This window comes from Ruditapes philippinarum, unplaced genomic scaffold (genome assembly GCF_026571515.1).
Source record: "Ruditapes philippinarum isolate M1 unplaced genomic scaffold, ASM2657151v2 ctg1832_1_1_1_1, whole genome shotgun sequence".
Taxonomy (NCBI): domain Eukaryota; kingdom Metazoa; phylum Mollusca; class Bivalvia; order Venerida; family Veneridae; genus Ruditapes; species Ruditapes philippinarum.
This window is the reverse complement of record NW_026853788.1, coordinates 94,474-120,057: the sequence shown is the minus strand read 5'-3', so window position 1 is coordinate 120,057 and position 25,584 is coordinate 94,474. Positions and strand designations below refer to the sequence as shown.

At 32.4% G+C, this 25,584-nt stretch overlaps 1 protein-coding gene across 1 annotated transcript in view; it reads left to right on the top strand.

Moving 5' to 3' along the window:
• The window catches only part of LOC132737880 (solute carrier family 4 member 11-like), a 44,279-nt gene that overhangs the window by 8,469 nt on the left and 10,226 nt on the right, over window positions 1-25,584 (top strand). Inside the window, exons 2-10 of the mRNA XM_060725252.1 lie at window positions 719-1,170; window positions 1,877-1,914; window positions 5,324-5,528; window positions 12,200-12,284; window positions 16,239-16,362; window positions 16,797-16,988; window positions 20,086-20,170; window positions 23,087-23,209; window positions 23,601-23,714. Coding sequence (XP_060581235.1) covers window positions 735-1,170; window positions 1,877-1,914; window positions 5,324-5,528; window positions 12,200-12,284; window positions 16,239-16,362; window positions 16,797-16,988; window positions 20,086-20,170; window positions 23,087-23,209; window positions 23,601-23,714 — 1,402 coding nt within the window. The 5' untranslated portion in view covers window positions 719-734. The remainder of the gene's footprint in view (window positions 1-718; window positions 1,171-1,876; window positions 1,915-5,323; window positions 5,529-12,199; window positions 12,285-16,238; window positions 16,363-16,796; window positions 16,989-20,085; window positions 20,171-23,086; window positions 23,210-23,600; window positions 23,715-25,584) is intronic.

The window sequence follows — 25,584 nt, the reverse complement described above, 5'->3', positions numbered from 1 at the left end:
ACCTGAGGTCTTCCTCCACCAGTAAAACTAGAAAGTTGCCATATGACACAAACTGTGTTTGTGCATTGTAATACCCAACAACAACAACAAAATTATATGCAGTCTGACCAGGCTCTATAGAATTTGTAGCTCAAATTTTGTATTAGGATATTGAAATGCTGTTAATATTCCTAATTCAAGTTTTATTTAGTAGGTTAAATGTTAATTATGATAAGTTGAAGATATTGACCAGATTGCAAACATTTTCCTAGATGGTTAGAGAGCCATAAATTATTAAAGGTTTAAAGTATAAGAGATAACCATATATAATTACATAAATGGTTCATAAAAATAGTTGTGGAAGAGTATACAGTAATTTTGCTCATGGGTCACAGGCAAAATCTGCATGGACTGTATTCAGTGCAGGGTCATTTAAGAAGGAAACGAAGAAAAATTTATTTAACTTTTTCATTTAGTCAGTTACATCAAACATACATTAAAGTTATTTTGTCACGGTTATGTTTGAATTAACATACATAATTTATAATTTATTTAGTTTTAACAATCAATCAATATAGGTGTAGTATTAATCTTCCAATATATTTCAAGAATATTCTTTTGAAGTATTTTAGAACAACAGGCCAGGGCTACTAGAATAATTCCAGAAAAGAATGAAGATCCTTACAGTCATGACAAATCTTAATAATGTAAGCTAATAAATTGTATTTTATTTTTTCAGGTCAATCACATCTGAAATGGACAAGGGTGAAGAGGAAAATGCAGTTGCACTGAAGAACATTACCCCAAAAAATGACCCCCAACATTCCCATGCTAATCCAATATTTTCCATGGAAACGGAGTCTGGCCCGCCCCCTTACATCGGCCCCCCGGATACAGGAGGTAGCTCACAGAATGGTGACATTTTAGAGGAAGGAATTACTGATGAAAGAAAGTATACAAAGCGTGCAACGTCACCGTCTGACGTCAGTTTAAATGGTGACATACAGAAGTTAGATAGTATGTTGACAGTAGGGAGCAGTAGTTCAGACACGAGAAAACGACACAAGAGTGATGGGGCTCTGCCTACTACCCCTGTCAGTAAAACATTTCTTGATCCAAACAATAAAAAGAACTCTATGTATGAGAGCAAGAGCACTATAAGTGGTGTCAAGTTTGACGACTCCTTTATAGGTACGTGTTCAACTATTTAATAGAAAATTGTATTCATTAAGTTATATATACCCAGTAATGCCTTTGTTACAAATGTAAATGACATGGTTTAGAACTGCTCACTTTTTAAGGGAGAAGATGTGTAAGGGGCCCGATAGTGTTGGTAGAGCCGTTGAAATTCCGACCATCAGGGTTAGAGTCCAGGTCAGGCTGCACATTTTTCTCACCCTGTGACATGTTACTTAAAAAAAAAATGCAAGATTTCATCTTTAATGACTCTGTTTTAATCAAAATACTAATTTTGCCTTGCCATGGTGTTTTCATATGCAAAAATAGTAACCATTTACTTGTAATTGCATCTTTACCTTCCTTATAATAAATACAATTTATTTAGGAATTCCTGAATTAAAATAGAACACAAAACTTAATCATAAAAATTGTCATTTCATGAAATGTACGGAAAAAATTGACATTGGTATCTTTCGTATTAAAGAAATGATAATATAAAAAATGATAACCATGAACTTTTGCCTTGAATAATTTTTGACATAATTTATTTGTAATTTGAATTTTCATTTTACTTTCCAAATGTTTTTGTTGTAATTGGAATGTTTTTGTTGTAATTTGAACTTTTATTTCATAATTTGAATGTTTATTTGGTATTGGAATGTTTTTGTTGTAATTCCAATGTTTATTTTGTAACTTGAATGTTAATGATATTTTTCAGATGAGTCAGGTACAACACTCATATACTCCAGGCATGAGGTGAGATAAACATTTTCTAATTTGATTAAATGTAAACAATCAGAATTGTCTCCATGGTTATATAAAGTGTTACAGTTTCTGAATAGCACAGTTTCTGACCGGTCATTGATCAGTGAATACCTCTAACCTGATATTTAAAATTACAATATAAAACAAGTGACCAATTTTTCAACTTTTATATTATTATTATAACATGAATATCAAGAGTGGAGTTGAGCTCATTTGAGGTGAACTCATACATTATTAATCGTCTGGTATATTGCCTTGTAAGCAAGATGCCCTGAAATAATACAGATGGTTTTGCATTTCTTAAACATCTGATGACATTTTCCAACTGTCCAGTTTAATTACCAATATTGTATGTGATCTGGTAACATTTTATTGCCTCTATTTCTCTAGTAAATGATTTAGTACTTTGTTATTGTTAGATTGATTCAGTACTTTGTTCTTGTAAAAGATTCTCCAAAATTAATCATTATTTATTAAAGTTTGATTGTGAAGATTAATTTATAGCATTTTTTGAACCAACTAGGCAATACTGGTTTTACATTAGGAACTATTGTTGTAACCCCAGTGGGGCTTGAACCTATCATCCCTAGGTTAAGAGGTCCATACTTTAAGCACTGAAAGCCATCACTGCCCTAATAGAGACTTGAACTTGTTGGTATATCAACACCATGAGAAGCAAATCATGTTCTTTTTTTTTCAAATGATCAATTAAAGAAACACCTTCATTGACATTATCACTAAATGATCTCGATAATTTGTAATTACATGCCTGAGGCCCTTAATTCTAAACCTGCTGTTGAATGACTTGACAGACATAAAATCTACATATATAAAACAGATATCTTAGCATATCATACTAACTATCAGAAAGCATGGGTATTGAGCCATTTTATTTACATATCTGTACCCTTATGGCAAATTGCTAAAGGGAGATAAATCTTGTTTGAAATAAATGAAAAATCTGTAATTTATAATTAAGTAGGAAATCAAAATAATCCCGATAAGGATAATAAAAGAAAAATTTGTGACTTTGCATTGATCCAATTATCGGCCATTTGATATTATGCATATTTTAGTAAAGTGATGAATAAATATATATAATAAAATGAATAAAATATATATATATAATATAAAGTTATTATTATGAATTATACATTTATATCCACACAATATTTATATTTTTGTTGTTTACATACAAAACAAATTTTGCAAAAAAAAAAAAAAGTTGAATTTTTCCATTTGGATATGTTTTTTGCATAGAGTCATATTAAATAAGATAGTATCAATTTTATAATTTATACAAATTTATTCATGATAACAATAGGGAAGCCTGGACAACATCCGTTTAGTTTTGTATTACAAGAAAAGGGTAGACATTTATATAACTTGTGTAATGTAATAAATGAGCTTCTACTTTAAGTGACAATTTTATGAGTAAATCAGTATATAATTATAGAGATGTAAATAAGATGTTAAAAAAAATTGTTGTTAAATTTATTGCAGCTGGCGTTAAATTGCAAGTTTGCATATTGTAAGGTTTTTATGCTTATGCAACTCCTTAATTTTAGCTCAAAATATAAAACATTGACATTTTGATGGGTAAAAGGAATTTTATTTATTACAGAAATTGATTTAGTAAACTAAAATCTTCGTTTCGAACATTTACAATAATATGTTATACTGTTTTACATTTAATTTAAAGTACCAGTAGAACTTGGTAAAAAATTAAAAGTTTTTTGGTTATATCAATTACTTTATTACATAAATTAAAATAAATGTCAACAGACCGGGGCATTTATGTTGTCCTGTAGATTTCCACATACATCTTGTTGGGTGATTTTTTACATACAACTTGTTACATAAAATAAAGTCAGTAAGATTTATATTTCTATGTAGAAGCAGTAAATGGTATTGTTTCCTGAAGAATCTGAAGTAATTACATATAAACTTGTTGTAAAAACAACAAAAGATACAAATATAGTCATTAAATAACTTCTTTGTGAATGCATATACGAGGGGTTATCCAAAAATTCGTGGACTTTCTTTGTTGCGTAAAATATATTTGAGATATTAATTTGAAATTCTTACACTGCTTAGAAGAATAAATAACAAATAAACACAGAAAAATTCATGTGAGTAGCTTCTTACATTACAACAATATTTAATTTTACATAAACACATGTCGGCGACAGCGGCGCACTCCAAAAAGTTATTGACGTCAACGTCATAATATCAACGTACAACTTGTGTCACAACGTTACCAGTCAATGACGGTTACTGCTTCTCAAAGTAATGACCATCAATAAATTTTTATGCCACTTTAACACTAATTATCGTGAAATTTTCTTTTGTCTATTCATCTGCTGATTTTGATTAAATGTTTTTGTAGGTGTCATTTCCAAATTACAACAAAAAATTATGTTTGTTTATGATCGTGCGGTTTTCTAATTACCGCGTGTCCGTCATTTTCCCGTTGTTAACAATTACGGCGTCAGGCGTTTCTAGCGATATCAACAAAAATAAACGGAAATGACGTCCATTATTTTAAAGAATAACTTAAATGACATCATAGAAGAAACATGCGATGTTGAGCGGGTTTTCTACGTTAATTTTTTAGTTTTTTAGCAAGAAATATACGATGACTTACTGCGCTTTTCTACCGTGCGCCGGGTGCCGTGTATGTGCTTACTTAAAAGCAATATAAAATCATTATTTATTGACACATTTAAATGTTCCTTTCAAAATGTGTTGATAATATTCCACAATGTATGCTGATAAATTTTTATTACAATACACGTTGACGTTCAAGAGATATTTAAAAAGTCCACAAATTTTTAGATAACCCCTCGTACATATACTGTATTTGAATTTGATCGTGTCAAGGGACGTCAACCACATATAATTCTGCATTAGTCTGGCCTCAATGAAAACAGCTGAAAATCAGCTGTATAATAATTGTAATATGATAACTTTTAAATAGATACTAAATTTTACATATATTAACATTTTTAATGACCTTCCTTTGAACATTTTGATATGGGGTCCTTGTAATATGTGCCTTGAACTGAAAATTTGAATAAAATCTTAAAATTTTGGTATGCATGTACATATAATATATAATGACATGTTTTTAATGTATTTACGATTTACTCTACTTGTTTTTTACCAAGTCTTCAGACTATTGTATCTGTGTTGTTGCATGGTAGAGTGGCTTTAGTAACAACATTTAAATCACATGCCCCATTATCTCCCAGCAGATCAAATTCCAATACAGGTCAAATAACAAACACTTCTTGTGGTTTTAATTTATGACGTCTTATTTCCATGGCCTCCTTAAGAAAAAGTTGAAGTTATGTAAATGGTTTCACTTAAATGTCATTGCAAGCTTTTTAAATTGCAGAAAGTACCATTGAAAGATTTCACAATGGAGGTTCGGGCCCACATGGACATAAAGAAGTTTCTCAATAACACAGTTTTATTACTGGATCTGACCCAGGTCAGCTTGGACGCCATCATTGATGAGATTCTACATAAGTTGCTTGATTCTGGGGAAAGTAAAGTTGCCTTTGACCAGGCTCGGTCTGCACTGTTTACTCATGACAATGGTAGGTATAGTACCAGTAAACTGTTACCAGCGGCAATGATAGTTTTTGTTGAACAGTACCAAGAGTTGTCCTTAGTCTTGTGGAATCAGTTTGCTTTGATTCACTTGCCCCACACTACTTTGAGTTCAAATCCCGAAAGGGACTTAAGATTCACATAGCAATGTGAGGAATCTATCTATTTAGTCTAAGGAAGGGTGGCTGTTCTACACAGTTGCTTGCTGAAGCCTACATATAGTCAAGATTTTCTCAACCATTAAAAACTATTGTATTAAAAACAGACTTGATACTTTTCATTTACCGAAAAAGACAATCTTTCCAGGAATCTCAATATTGACCAAGTCCAATATGAAAAGGTTAAGCTTAAACATTTGTATATTGTTTGTAAAAATGACCTGAACACTTAGTGAACAGTAATATATTGCAAGAAGGAGAAACTTGTTTGAAACTTACAATGTTTCTGTCACCTTGTGATGATATAATTATATATATGTAAAATTTCTCAAGATCACTCTTGGACCTTGAAGTAATGCTTCAGAAGTTTAAAAAAAAATGAATCCCTCAAGTGACATTATGACATTATTATAGAGTGAGTAAACAGGCGAGTATCAAAATAAGTTTTCATTTTGCCATAATTCCTTTTAATTTAATAATTTACTTCCCATAAACAATAAATAATCCACAGATCCAAATAAATATTTTGTAAATATTTATTAGAATTTACCTCTAACGCTCAGTTTATAAAAAGAGTGGGGCAGTCTTTTTATATTTTAGGCAGATTTATAATTTTATCCTGAACGTTTTCTAATATCAACTGTTTGTCAAACACTATTTAAACAGTCAATCTTTTGAAATATAAAGTCAATTCAGCTCAACTTGACTATGAAAATATGAGCATAATGGCACTTTAAATCATAAATTGTTACTTTAATTATGAAACCATAGTGACCTTGAAAATGTTCATGTCGAGGTTTATAACAGATATTCTTTTAAATTTTAAGTTCAGTCTGGATAATTCTTAAACATTTTAAGTGTTACCAATAAAAACCTGAGTGCAATGTTATTGTGTTTGATTTTACAAAATAACTGCACATTTTCATTTGATGCATATCTATTAAGGTGTTCTTTTATTGGTTGTAAATAGAACATTTTCGTGTAGTTTCTATGAATTTATTATATGTAATAATGGTTTGTGTATAAAATGCATCATTTGATAAGCTGCAACAAAATGAAGTTATAAATCAGAAAATTTTGTTCAGATGTTTGTGCATTTGAGTGTGGAGGCTGAAGTTTTAACAATTACTTTGAGTGCAAATTTAATGTTTCAACAAAATTTTACATTTTACTTGTATGAAATATATACATTAAGAACAGCTATCATGTAAAGCACTAATAAAAAGAACAACCCATGAGCCGAATTTATAACCAGTGTCAAAGGTGAGTGTAAAGTTAGGTTGAAATAGATTCTTTTGACACTTGATTATTGTTCTCAGTGGGTTATAGAAGACATTTGATAGGTTTGTTTTTAAATAAATTTTCAAGGGCATAAACAGTCATGGCCAGTTGAAGGTTAATGTATAATCTGGTTGTTTGTAATCTGGACATAATTATAGCTTTACCGTAGATTTGATCAAAATGTCCAGGTAGATTTGTCTTGATGTCTTTACCGTTGGCTTCAGGCAAGAGCCTATTTGCTGAAACAGTTTCTCTTTCAGCTCACCAGAACACATTTACATCCATAATGGCCATCTTGTTTTTGTGCCATCTACCCTTAACCTTCTTTTTTTTCTAATGAATATTTCTTGCTTTTTTTGTTTTATGAGTCCCAACAGTGTAACCCCAGGTCACAACAGTATACACCCAGGTCATAACAGTACAACCCCAGGTCCTAACAGTAATGACCCAGGTCACAACAGTATAGACCCAGGTCCCAACAGTTCAACCCCAGGTCCTAACAGTAATGACCCAGGTCCCAACAGTATAGACCCAGGTCCCAACAGTTCAACCCCAGGTCCTAACAGTAATGACCCAGGTCCCAACAGTATAGACCCAGGTCCCAACAGTACAACCCCAGTCCTAACAGTAATGACCCAGGTCCCAACAGTATAGACCCAGGTCCCCAAGCCATAACTGTCTAGACCCAGGTCCTGAAGGCATAACAGTATATATCCAGGCCCCCAGCAGTATAGACCCAGGTCCCATCAGTATAAACCCAGATTCAAACAGAATATATTGTTTGATTTTATCAACCTGTCAATTCCATACTGATTATACGGTCAATGCACAGAATATATTAATATTCGATAAATATTCGGTAAATTCCGTGATATGTGCGCAGTAAGATGTGATTAAATTCTTGTTATTTTAAATTATATAGTTACACTGACCGTTATAGTGCAATAGGGTAAACCACTGGTATATTTTATCTGAATGTTCAACGTGTTGTAGGATCGAGACAGAGTATGTCCAGTATTTTTTTTATTCATAACTATTTTCAACATGTTTTTTAAGTTATGGTTGTTCCGTTTTTAATATGTTTTGCACCTTTTTGTAAATACTTTACATTTGTATATAACAAAATTTAAGAATTAATACTGAAAATTCATTCCGATTAAAATCAATAAATGTAATTATACAATATAAAATGTGGCAATTCAGTGTTTCTTAGTTGGTTCATATCCGTGTAGACAAATTGCAAGCGCTTGACCATTTTCTTTAAAATATACTTAAAAATAAAGAAAGAATAAGTTTAAAAAGAATGTCAAAAAAGGGGATCGAACCTGGGACCCCTCATGCATTAGGTAATCACTTAACCGACTGTGCTATTGCGGATGTTACAAGAACCTACATTAAAAAAAAATCTAGTGAGAGTTTTCCAAACGTAAGTGATACACTCCATATTAATTCTCGTAAAATAAATGGAAAAAACCGAAGTGGGATCGAATATGTAAATGAGTGCTATAATGTATTCATAATTGACAGGTCAATAAAATCAGACTATACCTATGTTCAATCAGTATAGACCCAGTTCATCAAGATAAGATTACTTTGATGTGCAGGTTTGCCTGATTCTATACTCAGGTAGCAAAGGACAATTAATTTCAGTTTCAACAGGTTCAGGGTGAATATTAATCTTGCTGTCCTAATATGCCTTGTATTACAGGGTATATTACATTTATTGGTATGATTGATTACCTATAATATTATATATGATTTTTATAATCTCCTAATCTGTATTGATGTTACTTTTTACAAAATGGTTGAATAACCTTTTGACCCAGTTTAAACTATATAGACCATACAAGTTTAGTTTTTGAATTTTTAAACACTCCAATATTATCTTGTTTAAAAAGAAAAAGTATTTTTTTGTCATTTTCAGAATTTGAGATACACGAGTTTTGTGAGCTATTTTATTTATTGCCAATATTTCTGTATAATGTGTTTTAGTATAAAAATAAAACATGTATGACATTTATACATGATGCTTTAAACATCAATTAGTTTGGATGCATCAGCTGGCTGTGTATAGAGTTAGATATAGATCATTATTAATTTATACTTTTTTCCACAAACATTTACTAAACAGAAAATACTTTTAAAAGACGAAAATTGGGGGGCTGGCGATTTTCTTGTGTTGTCTGTCCATTGTTGTTATTTGTGAGGTTTGCTTTGTTTGTCATTACCAAGGCAATCTGCTGAAAACCTCATCATATGTAACGTTTCAGCATATGCATTTGTAACTTTTCAAGAGCGACTTTGCATATTACCGATATTACTGTATGTTTAACTGTCAGTTTTTTCCAGCAAACCTCTCTCACTAGTTTTGTCACCCTGTACTGATCAGGGGAGGTAACAGCTGCAGGGAGGTTTCTTTATTATGAATTGTAAATTGCCAGGAGCGCCCATTAGAAACATGAGTGGGTAGAGGGCATTTTAAAGAGTGGCTATTGTTTGTGGGTATATTTTAATAGTTCTACATCTTAGTCTTTTACAGTCATGTAGACTTAACTCTTAAGTTTTTCATAAACTTACTTGAAAAGGTGTGATCCAATCCTTAGTTGTAGTTACAGTTCATATTACAAGTTCATATTACAATACAGGAATTTGTGCCAGTCTTGTTTTTTAGGAGAAAGTAAGTTTATATATTTTTGTAAGACTATGTTTGTTTATTTTATAAAAATGCAAAAGAAATAAACAAAAAATGATCAAGATGTCATCGATATATTCACATATTTATTATTCTATGTTTTAAAATACATATACAAACATATATGTGCAAACAGAAATCTTTTAATAAATTTTAGCTTTTCAAAGCACAGGTATGTACCATCTGAAGTGATAACTTTTTCTAAGAAATTATGGCACTGGTCATTAAAATGATCATACTCGTGCCAAGTTCACAATAATTTCCCACTTTCTTTTTCATTTCCATTTCCATATAACAGTACAGACTAAATTAACTGTCCTTAATATACTCAGACCGATAGCATTGTTTTTAAAAAATCCATTCTAACAATATGTAATGTGGTGAAACATAAAGTAATAAATAGCCAGCCCATCTGAACCTCAGTACTTTTATTGACCACCAGAGTCATTTCTAGGTTTGGGTACATAACTCTGTCATTGAATTAAATTATCCCCCTTTTGTGACTTAAATTTTTCTAAGACCTTGGTCTTATTCTACTGTCAAGCACATAGACTAACAGAGCACGTTGTACATGTTGATTTGATTTTTATATTGATTATTTTATTTATGGTTCTGCAGTATTATTCTATTTATGGCTCTAAAATAGTCCTGAATCTAAATTCAGCTTAAAGTATTTCTAAAAAAAATTGTTATTGGTGTTATTAGAATATGTCTAAGTTCAATTATGTATTTGTTTGTTCTAAATCAGATTCATTTGGAACAGGAAATACAACTGTTTTGGTGCTTCCATATTTGGCAAGATCTGTTTGAAGTTTGTCATTAAGTAATGCAGTAATTGCCCACTCCTGCTGTTTCAGGGTTATTTTAGACATCAAGCAATTGTTGTACAATTAACTTGTCGTATACCAGTTATTAACTGCATTAAATTTAAACGAAAGACTGCAGAATATACTTGTTTTGAATGTACTTTATAATGTAGCTTTTTAACCAAGTTGTCAAATTAAAAACTCCAGTTATTAGAAATGGTGAATGTAGTTGTGTGGGTGGCTGGGCACAAACAATTCTCAAATCCTGATACATTTATAAAGCAATTACAGTCAAACCTTCACAAAATGATCATCATTAAATTCTATTCACATGTTGACAGGATTTTAATATTTCAACACTTTTTGCAGAAGTGTCCCTGTTTTTTTCCAGATTCTTTATATAATTTACTTCTGTCCATTGTTGTTAGGTTTTTTATTCTTTTATTTTAAAGAAGAATCATATTTAAAGCAATCATCATCATTTAAGAATGTTTTCTAGTATATCATATTGGCTGGTAATTATTTAAAACCAGCATTAAAGAGTAATAAGAGGGTCTTGAATTAAGAAAACAGTATCTTATTTATAAACATTTTTTATACATGATAAATTACAAGTTATAAATTGTACAAATTGTGTAAGGAACACAGGAACCTATTTTTAGAAACTCAATATCAAGATCTTCAATTGACCAGAGATTGATGTATTTTGCTATACCAGGATTGCACAAGGCAAGAAATCACCAAATGCAATCTTGTGTTGTGCCAAAATGGGCACCTGACCTTAGACTTACCACCATCAGGAAAGCTGGAAAGTCTGCAATATACCTCTATAAGTGTTGGGGAGACAAAGTCATCTGTGTTTGTATTTCTTGAATTTACCCAACAAATAATAAAATATTCTAGTCTTATGTTACTTTCAGTATACAATATTTTTTATTTTCAGAACATTCGTTGCCTGGATTATTATAATATAATATATTTTATTATATACCTTTAAGTTTTTTTGTGAAAATGTATTCATTTTTGGCTGCAGAAATACCGTTTCCATATTCAAAACATTGTATTCAGTAGTTTGAACTAGTTATGATATACATGTATATTGATATCAAATAGAATGATGGACTGCTTTAATATGTTTATTGCATTCGTACATTTACATGTTTCTGGATCATGCAGAACATCAAGGTCTGTCAAAAAATGGTAAATGAAATGAGACTTCTGTAATTTTAGTTTGGATTGTGTTTTTGTTTCAAAATCTATAACTTGTAAATGTTAGGTAGAATTTTGTGCCCTGCATGATGTCTGGCATATTCAGACATATGTCATAAAAATAATAACAATTAAAAGGTGCGAAGTCTATCAAAGGGAAGTAAATATTTCATTTTATTTCATTCAAATTTATGTTACATATTTTACAGAAGGTATATGATAAAGGAAAATTAGGTGAACGTGCTATTCTAATGTATTGTATGGCTCTTGTTGATTACATAAAATTGTATTCCCTATCACCCTACGGGTTTGTTAGAATACAACTTTACACAATGAACTCCAGTGATACAACCCATTAAAAAATAGTACATTCATGCAATATTTTCTATGTATTTTTACACCGTACATCCGTTGACCTATAATTTTATAGTAAAAGATATTTTATATTTTCAGTACATAATTTGACCGGAACTTTACCGTTTATTTCAGTTTAAGATGTTATATATTTTCAGTACATCAATTGACTCGAACCTTACAGTGTACCAGTATATCAGAAGGTGGCGGCTTTGACTATGACCAGAGTTGGATATGTGCAATGTAAGTTCTTTTAATTAGTTCACTTACAATTTGTGCATCTGTCTCAATTATTAACAGTGGAGAAATATGCCATAAAAAAAAACATTGTAAAAACACTAACCTACTGTAAATTTTCTAGGGATGCGATACATTTTCCAAAAGGGAATTAATTAAAGTACAAAAGATGATAAATATCATCAAAATTATAAGTATGTTAACTGTTTTTGTGTAAGTTTTTGCTGAATTATAGTAATTGAAAAAAAAAAAATCCTAATTTCCTTGGATTTATAATAAACCGCTACACAATCATCTTTTTTGTCATCAAAGAAGGGGGTGCTGTTATTAGGGTAGAGACTTTTATTAGAGAATGTATGGTGTTACAATGTTTCACTGACAATAAAGAAAATTACCTGTTAAGTTAAAAGTGAATGGGTGCATCAATTTGTTGTTATTTTCAAATGCATTGTTGCATTAACATAGTTAATGATCTGGAAAAATGCTTTATTTTTGTTGTGGAAAATTTATGATAGCAGGAAAATATTTGCTTCTGCAGCATTTCAACATTTCCCTGTATAATTTTTTGTTCATTTAATTCAAACTGCTGAAGAATTGATTCTGACATCAACGGTTTTTGTTTCAAATACAAATGTGTAATGTGTATGATATTTTTACCTGCTGAATTTCTTAAATAAACTTGCCCAGCTCCCCAGCTTGGGACTGTCCATTTTCAAGTTTTGGGAGATCATGACGAAAATTTAATGTTGATCAGTCGACAGTGTACATGTAGAGTCTGTTCAGATGTGAAGGGATTTAGCCTAATTAGCAAACAATAAGTGATAAGCCATAGCTTCCAGTATAGTCTACAGATTGAGGCCGGGTCAAACTGGGCAGATAGCCTAACATTCCGTCCAGTCCGACCAGGCTCTTCATTGTTGGCAGACTTTGAATTTTCATGTTAATATCCTGAAAATTGATGATGGTCCCAGTTGCCAAACATGGATACAGGACAAGGTCATTTAAGAAATTTAGCAGGTAAAGGTAACGAAAATGTAATGATTTGACTTCAAGCCTGGTACCCTCTGTTTAATGTATTATCCCTATGATTCACCAGTATTTAGCAATCTAAATCAATTTATTTGTCTTAGACAATTTGATTTCTTCTGGTTTATCAGTTTATCTATTTAGACAATTGAATTTCAACAGACATGTTTCTGCCGGAGCTAGGAGAGAATAGAATATTATATTGAATCAATGTCATATTTCAGATATTTTCTGGAATAATGAACCTTTTTGTGAAATTGAATTTAGATTTTTACTTTGGCAAGATCATGGGATATTATTTGAGGAAATGTTTTATTTGTGTAATGTTCAATGTTATTTCTTATGGATCCAATTGAACATTAAAGAAGAAATATATCCCCTGATATATTTCTGACATGATTTATGTAGTTTTTTTTTGTTTTATATTGTCAAATATCATTGTCATGCCCTGCTGGAGCTGAAAGTGATTGCCACCAGTATAGAGCCAGAACAGTCTGCATATCTATAGATAATAGTTTCATTCAATACAATATCATGCTTATTTCATTTCAATTCAAGTAGTACAGGTAAAAAACACAAAGTTTTGAAAAAAATCTTAATTGGATGCCAAAAAAGATAGAAAGAAGATGTCAAAGATTAATGTTTGGTATGAATGGAATTTGTTAGAAACTGTTACTGTGGCAGATAGATGTATTTACTGAAAATGGTTGCTTCTACATTATAGAGTGATAGAAGATGTCGACACTACTTGCTTCCCTACTTGTACCATTGTCTATGTAATACATATATGAGCCGCGTCACAACAAAACCAACATAGTGCATTTGCAACCAGCATGGATCCAGACCAGTCTGCACATCTGCGCAGTCTGATCAGGATCCATGCTGTTCGCTGTCAGTTTCTCTACTTGTAATAGAGTTGGTAAGCGAACAGCGGATGCGCAGGCTGGTCTGGATCCATGCTGGTCGCAAACGCACTATGATGGTTTTGTCGTGATGCGGCTCAATTATGTTGTGAAGGATTAATTTTCAAATGTAGTACTCAAAACTAACAAATACATGTATATATTCCTGGTCAGAATTGTAGGTCAATGACTTAAGTCAATAAATCTGAAGTTTGAAGCCCAGAAGCTAAGAAAATGCTTGCTTAAGTTTTAATGCCAACATTCAAAGAGTAGAGAAAGCTATTGAACTCAACCAGGTATCGGTGTCATATTTTGATTAAGTTTTTGCTTGAAAGTTGAAATTACACACTTTTTTGAGAGCTTGTAAGGTCACTGCCCAAGCCCATACCTCTAATATGAGATTTGACTTTTGAACTACATTATTGAGCTCTTGTTTTACTATCAAGCACCGAGAAAAGTCGAGCTTACTGCTATATGAATGTTTCAAGCAAGTTCTTTCGTATTTAGCTCTGTAGGTATATTTACTAAAAGCTTCATGCATTATTGAGGATGGTAACTTTATGCTGTTCACCCAGATCCATGTTGCTGGCATGGATTTTTACTGAATTATTTCCCTTTGTGAAATTAGAAAATTTATGAAAGTGTAAGCAAGTTGTTGTATAAATAAAAAAAATTTAAGCACTTAATTTTGAGTTTACTGTTTTTGTTGTTATCAGAAGTTTCAGAGAAATAGTTTTTAGCAAAGGAACCAGAAAAAAAATCAACCTCCTGTGATACCATGTGGTACAAATGTATCTTACTGTATTTTTGGCACTTGATTTCTGATAATTCGCAACTAGAACTGATTAACAACTTCAGATATCAATTCTAGGAACCCAAAATAGACGTTCCAATTTTTTCTATAAATTATCAACAACTCACTTTGATTTATTTACAGAAACTTCCCGTAGAGAGAGAAATAAGTGAAGTGAATGCTTAGAAATATCTTGACAACTTGAATCTATAATTATACTGGAGCATGTGGTTTTTGTACTAGTTGAGAAAGGTGCACTGTTGTTGTTTTTACTGTATATTTGAGATATTAAACCAGGCAGTGCTCTTATAAATTCTGAATTACCCATTAAAATTTCAGAAGTAATTTTTATAATGGCTTGACAAAATTAAAATGTGGTAGATTCTGCAGTAGCATGTTAAATATTTTGCTTGCAACTGAGGCTGGCCAGGTATATTTAAATAATGTAAGGGAATATTGTAATACTGTAAAAAAGTGACATAATGCTCATATTTCCATTATCAAGTTGAGCTGAATTGACAATATATTACAAAAGATTGACTGTTTTAACGGTGACTGACCAACAGTTGATACCGAAAAATTGTTAGGATAAAATATAAATCTATCTTAAATATAAAAAGACTGCCCCACTCTTTTATAAAATTGAACATCACAAGTTAAATCCGGTAGAAATTTACAAAACTTTCCTTGGATCCTGTGAGTTATTTATCTTCTATGCAAATTTAACTATAAAACTGAAAGGAATGATCACAAAAGGAAAACTCATTTTGACTTTCACCTGTTTGCACACTACGTACCCTTGGATGGACATAATGTCACTTTAAAATAGAAAATATGTTTGACCTTACTATACATAATGACTTTACACACAGATATAAGATCACAGTTTTATTTAAGAATTTTAATGTTAACATTTTATTTAAGCTCAAATGCAATGAAGACTCTGAGAATACCCTAAAACTAACTAAAACTAATCAGGACTGATGTCATATAAGGAAATATGGATGTAGCCCTGATAGTGCCCAACTCTACTTTTTCTGGGATAAATTTGTATGATGGACTTTTACTTGAAGTCCTTCAAAGTGTTATACTGCATGGATGTGCGGGCTAGCCTGGCTATATATTGGTGGCAAAGGGTTATCACTTTCAGTTGGAGCATGTTATGGGTTAAGGATGTTTACAATGTGGTGATAATTTATATCACACAAACAATTGAAATTAAATGTTGTAATATTTCAGTGCAAGTGTGCCATCTATCAATACAAGACATGTTGGCATTGCAAGACTTCGACATCCTGCTAACTTCGGACCATCCAGTCAAGAAGTTTACTTTGTTATACTGATCCTTACACCAACCAAGGAGGTATGTATTTCTGCTGGGCCTTGTCTGTGAGCATAGATTAATAAGATATAGATATGTCAAATATAAGAATTGAGGGAGCAGTGGCCAAGTGATTACAATGTCTGCCTCTCAACCCAGAGACCATGGAGTTGATTGCCTTTGAACTTGCTTATTTCACATTAATATGTATTTGAGCCTGATTCTGAAACAAGTTCTTGAAGCTGGTATTGACCATTGCTTAATAACTATTTCATTGGGAAAAATATGGTCATAACAATAGAAAATCTGTAACCATCAACCCTTTAGGTTCTGAAGCAGACACTTAAGCCACACTGCCACGTTTATCCCCCTTTCTCCATTTCTTTAGCATGTATTAAAGTAAGAAACATGATTATTGATGAAGTACTCAAGACATAACAGATTTAATAATTATTTCCCTGTCTTATTTTCTCTAGAAAAGCACAAAGAATGATTTGGAAACAGGTAGAACATTTTCTACGATATTTTCTGATGTTGAACACAGAACTCAGCTCCTGGAATGTCACACAGAAGAAGATTTTAAGAAAGTTCTTGCTGACAACACAAATGCTATGATGGAAAGAATGCATCAAGCTGATGAAAAACCTCCAACATTTAACAATGAAAAGGTAAATGAAAACAGCCACCTTTTTTAAATCCATCGAATAACTTAAGATTCTATTGTCCTATAAATCCAGGATTTCTGTATATACTTGCCCCAGGGAGAGGTTCTAGAATATGCTCTACTATTATTGTTAATTCATTTCTATGTCATCTGTTCTTCATTATTAAGCTGCCTGAAATATTTTGGAGGACCGAGTTAGTTCTTCCCATTTCCCTTTCTTCCATTCTCCTTACTCATTACTGTTTCTTATCATAAGCACCTTCATTTATTGACTGATGTTTTAAATGTTTGGTGTTCTTGTACTTTCCATCTCTACAATTAGGCAGGGTCTCAGGTCGGTCAAGGTCACAAAAGCTAAAAAAAAAAGCTTACTTTTCCTTACAGTATGACGATTTTTGTTGCTTTGTCAAAATGACATTAATAGGTGTCCGTCATTGTAATGATATTCTTGTTTTCTTATTTATGCATACAAGTAAATTGTAATATACCAAGTAACACTTCATCAGATACCCACGGCCGAACCATTAACATTACTTGATTACATGTTAATTAACTGTGGGTATCCAGCTATGCTGGTAATACAGCCTGATAGAAATATACTATATTTGGTCAATTCCCATGCTTAGTGTCCTGCTAGAAATATTTTTTTATGTAGTCAAATTCTATATCAAAAATCCCAGTGTTTTAAAGCGAAAAGGAAAAAATTGGCCGCGTCATGAAAAAACCACAAAAAAAAGGGTTTTTCGAAGTTCCAACCCTGTCCCGGCCAAGGCCGGTTTCTTACCAAACCCCTTTTAAAATATGCTATAGCCGTGGTCCGGGCCCGGGTCGAGGTGTTTTTATATGCTTCCAAACCATAACTTGGTTTTGTCATCACGCGGCTCATATTATTTCTAAATATTGCACTCTACTACCCTGTCTGTTATGTGAAGCATGTTAGAATGTACGATATAAACAGTTAAAGCACTATCATGTGTTGCTGGAAGCACATTACAATCATTTTGGTTTTTTTAGAACTTTTATCTTAAGCATCTATAAAGTTGTCCAATATTAAGTACAATATAAGTGAAAACATCAAACAGTTTAAATTGTGGAAACATCAAAGATAATTAACTAGTTTTTACTGCTATCAATATTTAGCTGGAAGCACTTATTATGTAAATACTATCACTTTTTGAAATTTGTTAAACTTAAAACAATATGTTGTTGGGGTATTTTTTTCTATCTCATTTTGGCACCAATTCAAATGGCCTCTTTTCAGGAGTTGAAATTCTTTATCTATTCTTTATTCCATAATGCAACACTTTAATAAATTGGGGAAAGCAATGAAATTAATTTGATTTATTGACTTTTACTTGTTTGATGTAACAGACTTGCTTTGAAGTAGTTGATAATAGAATTGATACTTTAATTATCTCAGTCTCTAATTATATGTTGTCTATTGTTTTATCTAACAGCAAACTATTGTCATGTTGTTGTTCTACATACAGCTCCTTCAAAACAGTTGGAATATTACATAATGATCAATTTAAAAATCTATCCCAAGGTCAAGGTCACTGTTACTAAAAATAGAAATTCAGTTTCCGCTCAATAACTTGAGTTTGCTTTGGCCTATTGACATCAAACTTGGTGTATGGATAGCTTATATCAAGAGGCAGCTTGGGATTGCTACCCAGGTGTCTGTGATCAAGGTCAAGGTCACTGTTACTAAAAATAGAAATTCAGTTTCCGCTCAATAACTTGAGTTTGCTTTGGCCTATTGACACCAAACTTGGTGTATGGATAGCTTATATCAAGAGGCTGCTTGGGATTGCTACCCAGGTGTATGTGATCAAGGTCAAGGTCACTGTTACTAAAAATAGAAATTCCATTTCCGCTCAATAACTTGAGTTTGCTTTGGCCTATTGACACCAAACTTGGTGTATGGATAGCTTATATCAAGAGGCAGCTTGGGATTGCTACACAGGTGTCTGTGATCAAGGTCAAGGTCACTATTACTAAAAATAGAAATTCAGTTTTTTGCTCAATAACTTGAGTTTGCTTTGGCCTATTGACTCCAAACTTGGTGTACGGGTGGCTTATATCAAGAGGCAGCTTGGGATTGCTACCCAGGTGTCTGTGATCAAGGTCAAGGTCACTGTTACTAAAAATAGAAATTCAGTTTCTGCTCAATAACTTTAGTTTGCTTTGGCCTATTGACACCAAACTTGATGAATGGGTAGCTAATATCAAGAGGCAGCTTGGGATTGCTACCCAGGTGTCTGTGATCAAGGTTAATGTATTTAGTTTTTCACCTTTTGACACCAAACTTGCTGAGTGGCAGCTTTGGATTGCCACTTAGATATCTTGGAACAAGTTCAAGGTCATTAGCTTACAATAGAATTTTCAGCTTCTACTCAATAACTTCATTGCACTTTGACTTATTGATTGCTGTCACATCAAAACTTGGTCGTTGAAAAATTGGTTTTCGTCGGATTGCGGCGCTTCTTGCATTGATCACTTAATTTTCAAAATTCAAGAAATTTTAACATAATTTCCTTACAGCAAACTATTGTCATGTTGATTGTTTATCTAGGCATGGTCAAGTTTATGATATAAATTGTTATATTAAAAGTTTTGTGACATAAAATTCATGTCACTCTCTTTACTCTCAATAGAATTTCATTATTTGGATTTAAGCTTATTTGTGATGCACAAGGAGCAGTAAAATTTCATTTATTTACTTTTGAGTATTGTGACATGGATGATAATTGTTTACCATTTGAGTACTCCTGAGGTCCACCACCATAAACCTGGAAAGTAGCTATATGACCTCTACTGTGGTAGTGAGATGTAAAACCCAACCAAAACAAAACAAAATTGAGAAGGAATGAACACAGTGTTAAGTTCTCTGCTTGATGTCATAAACACAAATTGATTTGAAATTGCAGGGATATTAATTCTGCCTTATTGTACTTTTTAAAGAAAACTTTTTTAGTTGCATCTTAACCAAAAAAAAATCATTCTTACACTGATAGAATTCTCAGAAGTTAATTGATTGAATTTAACATGAAACACATGCTACATGCTAATATAAATCATGTTTTATTTTATATGAACAGGAGAAAAAGTGCTGTAAATTCATGACAGGGATAATTGATGACCTGAAGAGAAGAGTGCCATTTTACTGGTCTGATTATAAAGATGGTAGGTTAAATTATTTACACTGTTCTAGTTATAACACAGAAATGTTATATTTGTTATTATACTCCCACAAACAAAGTTTAGGGGGGTATATAAGAGTCAGCTTGTTGGTCTGTCTGTCCGTCAATCGGTCCACATCATGGTTTCCCGAAGATAACTAGAGTTTGGAATGAGGTATTGTGATCAAATTTGGTTAAATTAAGCAACCTTATGTGGAGACCCTAATTTGTATTGCATTTGGACCCCCTGGGATCAAGGTTACCATTACTAAAAATAGAAAAATGGTTTCTGGACAATAAATAGAGTTAGGAATGAGATATTGTAATCAAACTTGGTGTAAAACAAGCTTATATAAGGACCACGGTTGGTATTGCAATTAATTGAAATAATTTTTTGTGCACAGTTGATACTTCATTTACTATAGGTTGAGTTCATATTTTTCTTCAGACCATTTATTTTTCTAAAAGTCAAAGTTGCTGATGGGGGTATTAATTACCTTCAGTGATAGGTCTAGTTAAATATAGAACTATATCTATTACATTATGTACAAGTTGAGCAATCTGACAAAGGATTTGAACCAGAGACTTACAGAATACTGTTAAGCAGGTCTCCGTACTGAGCTCCTAGTTTGATCACATATTTTCTCCCCTATTAATTTACAGGTATGTTCCAGATCCTTACCAGGCTGTACTCATAAATTAAAATGTTTCAACTTTGAATTGGGAACTATCTGTTACATGTTTAAGAAACTTAAATTTCAAAATAAAGTGATTGAAAAGTCATCATTAGAGAACCTGGTCAGACGGCATGGATTTGCTTGTCAACCTGGCATTGTACTGGTGGAGTAACCTTTAACCTGCTTGAACCAAAGGTGACAGTATAGAGCCATATAAGCTAGCGCATCTGTGCAGTCTGACCAGGCTCTATACTGTTGGTAGCAAAACTTTTTATATTTTATTATTGAAAATCCCTAAAACTTAGAATGGACTGTTCCAAATTTAAAACAGGTCAGATCCATTTTATGATTTCAGCAGTTTAAGGGTAAGGCTAGTGATTATTGCTGCTAGTAAGTATATTAGCAGTAACTTGAGTGTACTAATATTGTTTGTTATTGTCTGTGTGGGAATCTCAATATCCCAGCCAGCCATCCCATACTGTATAACAAATAATAACTGAGAAATAATATCAAACATAAATCATTTATTATTATTCTCCCTATGACCATAAGTCATCTATATTCATGTTTTTATTGCCGTCCCATAGATATATGAGCAGGCAGTTATAATGAAGAAATCTGAGATCACAGTCACTGACTTAGTGTACTGTGATTTATAGTTCTCCTGTCTATATATCGAAGCATATAAAGTACAAACCAGTCTCTGAATTGTCTATGCTGGAACAAGAATGGCATGATACTGTTACATCAGGTTTATATACAAATGTATTGAAAGTCATCATTACCAATGCACAGTATTATAAATACAATACAAAATGTATGTATACATCCAATTAGTTAAAATATGAAATATTTAAAGTATATAAGATACACAAAGACTTGTCTATGATATATCATCAGTTGAAAAAATGCCACAAATGTAACAGTAAGCATTAAAACTGATGCTAATTTTATCTTTATAAGATACACACATAAATAGACATTGACAAAATAGCAGTATGAAGACCAACACAAATATAAGAAATTATTTAAGTAGAAAGTCTGGCACTTGATTCCACTAGCAATTTGTCTGTTAATAGCAGATAATTGGTTCATCTTTAGATTGTAAGATTGCTTTTTGTCCTTTAATAACAGGGCAAAAGTTGAAGGTGTAATTTAACAGCAGGAAATATTTCATGTTAAGTATCTCAGTAACTGCAATTTTGATGGCAGTTTTTCTTATTTTCCTTGATATTACTTGAGTATAGTGATTATATGTAGAAACCATACTTTAACAGACATGTTCAGATTGATATAATTGATTTTCATAGATAATACAAATATAAGACAGTCTGGTTATACCATATTTCACAGCTTCCTGCAATGAACACTCTCTATTACTTTAACCCTTCACTTACAGTATCATGTCAAAACTACATGTAGTGACAGTGTTTTTTGTCTAAATGTGCCTTAAGTAAAAGCCAATGTTTCAGATAAAGCGGTTTGTTTTATTTTTACACATTAAAATTTTCTTAATCAAAACATGATTAAACAGAAATGTGACTCGGTGGGGTATCAACTTTAAATATTTTTTTGCAGGCTTTTACAAATATCATTACCTTTAAAGATTGTTTGTGTAGTTTAATCAGATAGAAAAAGATACAGATTGCAGATTTATTGTCCTCTGGTAAAGTTGTCTCTTTTATCTGCTAATCACAGTGGCCATTTATAACTGCAATTATTTTACTTGAGTACATAGCCATGAGGGAGATTGGTGATTTACATGAATGTTTAGATTATTGCCCATTCTCAGTTGAACTCATGATAACCAGATCTGTTTGATCAGAATGTATAAATTCAATGTGATTAGATTTATAAATGCAATCTATTGAACATTAACTTTATTTTACATGTAGCTTTCTTTGTTGAATTTACTTTATGAACTCTCTCTACTTTGAAAATGGAACTATCTAATAGTCATTTAATCATTATCCTGATTCCCCCAGTAGTGGGGTAATGGGGAATAGTAGGGACATTTGAAATATCAAATGGAAAGCTCGCCCTGCAAGGACAGTAAATGACATATGCTCCTAAATGTTTCCATGTGGTGGCAGTGCAAGTCACACTCCCTTCCCCCACCCCTCCCACACCCAAATTAACAAAACTAATGTGTGGATGGGTCTTGCTCTAGGGGTATAATTATAGGCAATTTTAATAAATTACTGTAAAGAAATGTATGATTATGATAAATATTTATATTTCAGGTATTTTTGGACCAAAGACTATTCAAAAGACTCTATCTACAACGTTCTTCTTGTATTTTGCCTGCCTTATGCCTTCTATTGCATTTGGTGTATTGAACAGTGAAAATACATATGGCTCTCTCAGTATGTATATCTTAAATATCTTTTACAATTTTGTATTTTAATTGTTCTCTAGATGTAAACTTGATAAGGAATGTCTGTCTCATTCTAAAATATCTGTTATAATGATGAAGTTTATTTACCTTTACCCTTTGTGTAAAATGAAACATTTGTTACAGCACCTGTAAGTTTCTCAAATGGATTTTTTACAGAACTTTATGGTTTAAAAGTACTCTACATATGGTTATACATTTTAATTTAATACTTTAAAACTTTTATAAAAATTCCTGCTAGGGATGCTGTGCCAAATTCTGTGTGATAACCTGTCAAAAACACTTGATTCTTTCTTAGAGATATGTAAATACTTGATTTAAGTATAGAAACTGAAGAAAGTAAAATGAGTGATTGTTTACAGATGTAGAGAAGGTGTTGTACTCACAGGCTATTGGAGGTCTGGCATTTGCTTTGTTTGGTGGAACACCACAGATTGTACTTCTTACCACTGCACCACTGGCACTATATACCAAAAGTAAGATCTTGCTATACCTAACATAGGCTCAAATTAAATATTAAATGTTTATTAGTCCCCTACCGGTTTACCGGAGGGGACTTTAGGTTTACCCTCTGTCCGTCTGTCTGTCCGTCCGTCAGTCCGTCCGTCCACAAAACTGGATCCCGCGATAACACAAAAAGTACTGAAAATATTTTAATGAAACTTGGTATATGGATAGATGGCAGTATGGAGATTATGCACGTCTTTTTCTTTTCTTCCTATGTTGAAAATTCTGGTTGCTATGGCAACAAATAGACTGAAAATATGGCAAATTTTACACATAACCTGGATCCCGCGATAACGCAAAAAGTACTGAAAATATTTTTATGAAACTTGATATATGGATAGATGGCAGTATGGAGATTATGCACGTCTTTTTCTTTTTTTCCTATGCTGAAAATTCTGGTTGCTATGGCAACAAATAGACTGAAAATATGGCAGATTTTACACATAACCTGGATCCAGTAATAACGCAAAAAGTATTGAAAATATTTTTATGAAACTTAACATATGGGTAGATGGCAGTATGGAAATTATGCACATCCTTTTCTTATCTTCCTGTGTTGAAAATTCTGGTTGCCATGGCAACAAATAGACTGAATTTCAAGATTTCTGATAACTTCTTTTTTTCTGAACGTATCTACTTCAAACTTCAAATAAATGTTTCTTATTATCACTCAACATTTGTGAGTGTTCAATACTCTAGCAAGACTATTTCCAGAATTATGCCCCTTTTGAACTTAGACTTTTTTTTGAGAAATTGGTAATTTTTACTCCAACTTCTTCAATCATGATAGAATTTTCTTCAAACTCCCACATCATTATAATATGACAAGGTTTATAAATCTAGCATCCATATTTCCAGAATTATCTCCTCCTTAAACTTTTAATTTTTCCTATTTGTTCTTTTAACTTTCATTTACTTCAATTTCAAAATAAATATTCAATATTCATACCTTCATTTCTAATTGTTCTTTGTTACACTCACATCATGTATGACATCATTATCTCCTTTTTGTGTCGCCTCTACGGAGTAGTGGCGACATATAGGGATCACTTCTCCGTCATCTGTCTGTCCGTCTGTCCGTCACCAAACTTGTTCGGACTACTCCTCATAAACTACTGGTGCAATTTCATCCAAACTTTACAGGAATGATCAGTACCAAGTCTAGTTGTGCATATTGTCAGCATTTTCCGGTTCAATGATTTTTGGCAGAGTTATGGCCCTTTAATAATTTTTAATTTAAAAGTTTGTCCGGACTACTTCTCTTATACCACTTAAGCAATTTCAATGAAACTTTACAGGATTGATCTGTAGCTCAAGTCCTTGCGCATATTGCAAGGGTTTTTCCGGTTGAATGATTTTTGGCCGAGTTATGGCCCTTTGATAAAAAAGGTGTATTTTTCTGTGTGTTGCCAGATACACAAAAGCTTGTCCGGACTACTCCTCATAAACTACTGGTGCCAATTTCATCTAAACTTTACAGGAATGATCAGTACCAAGGGTTGTTGTGCATATTATCAGCATTTTCCGGTTCAATGATTTTTGTCAGAGTTATGGCCCTTTAATAATTTTTAGCTCACCTGTCACAAAGTGACAGGGTGAGCTTTTGTGATCGCTTTTCGTCCGGCGTCCGTCCGTCCGTCCATCCGTCGTCCGTCCGTCGTCCGTCGTCCGTCCGTAAACTTTTGCTTTAAATGACATCTCCTCATAAACCACTGAGCCAATTTCATCCAAACTTCACAGGAATGTTCCTTTGGTGGTCACCTTTAAAAATTGTTCAAAGAATTTAATTCCATGCAGAACTCTGGTTGCCATGGCAACCGAAAGAAAAATCTTTAAATA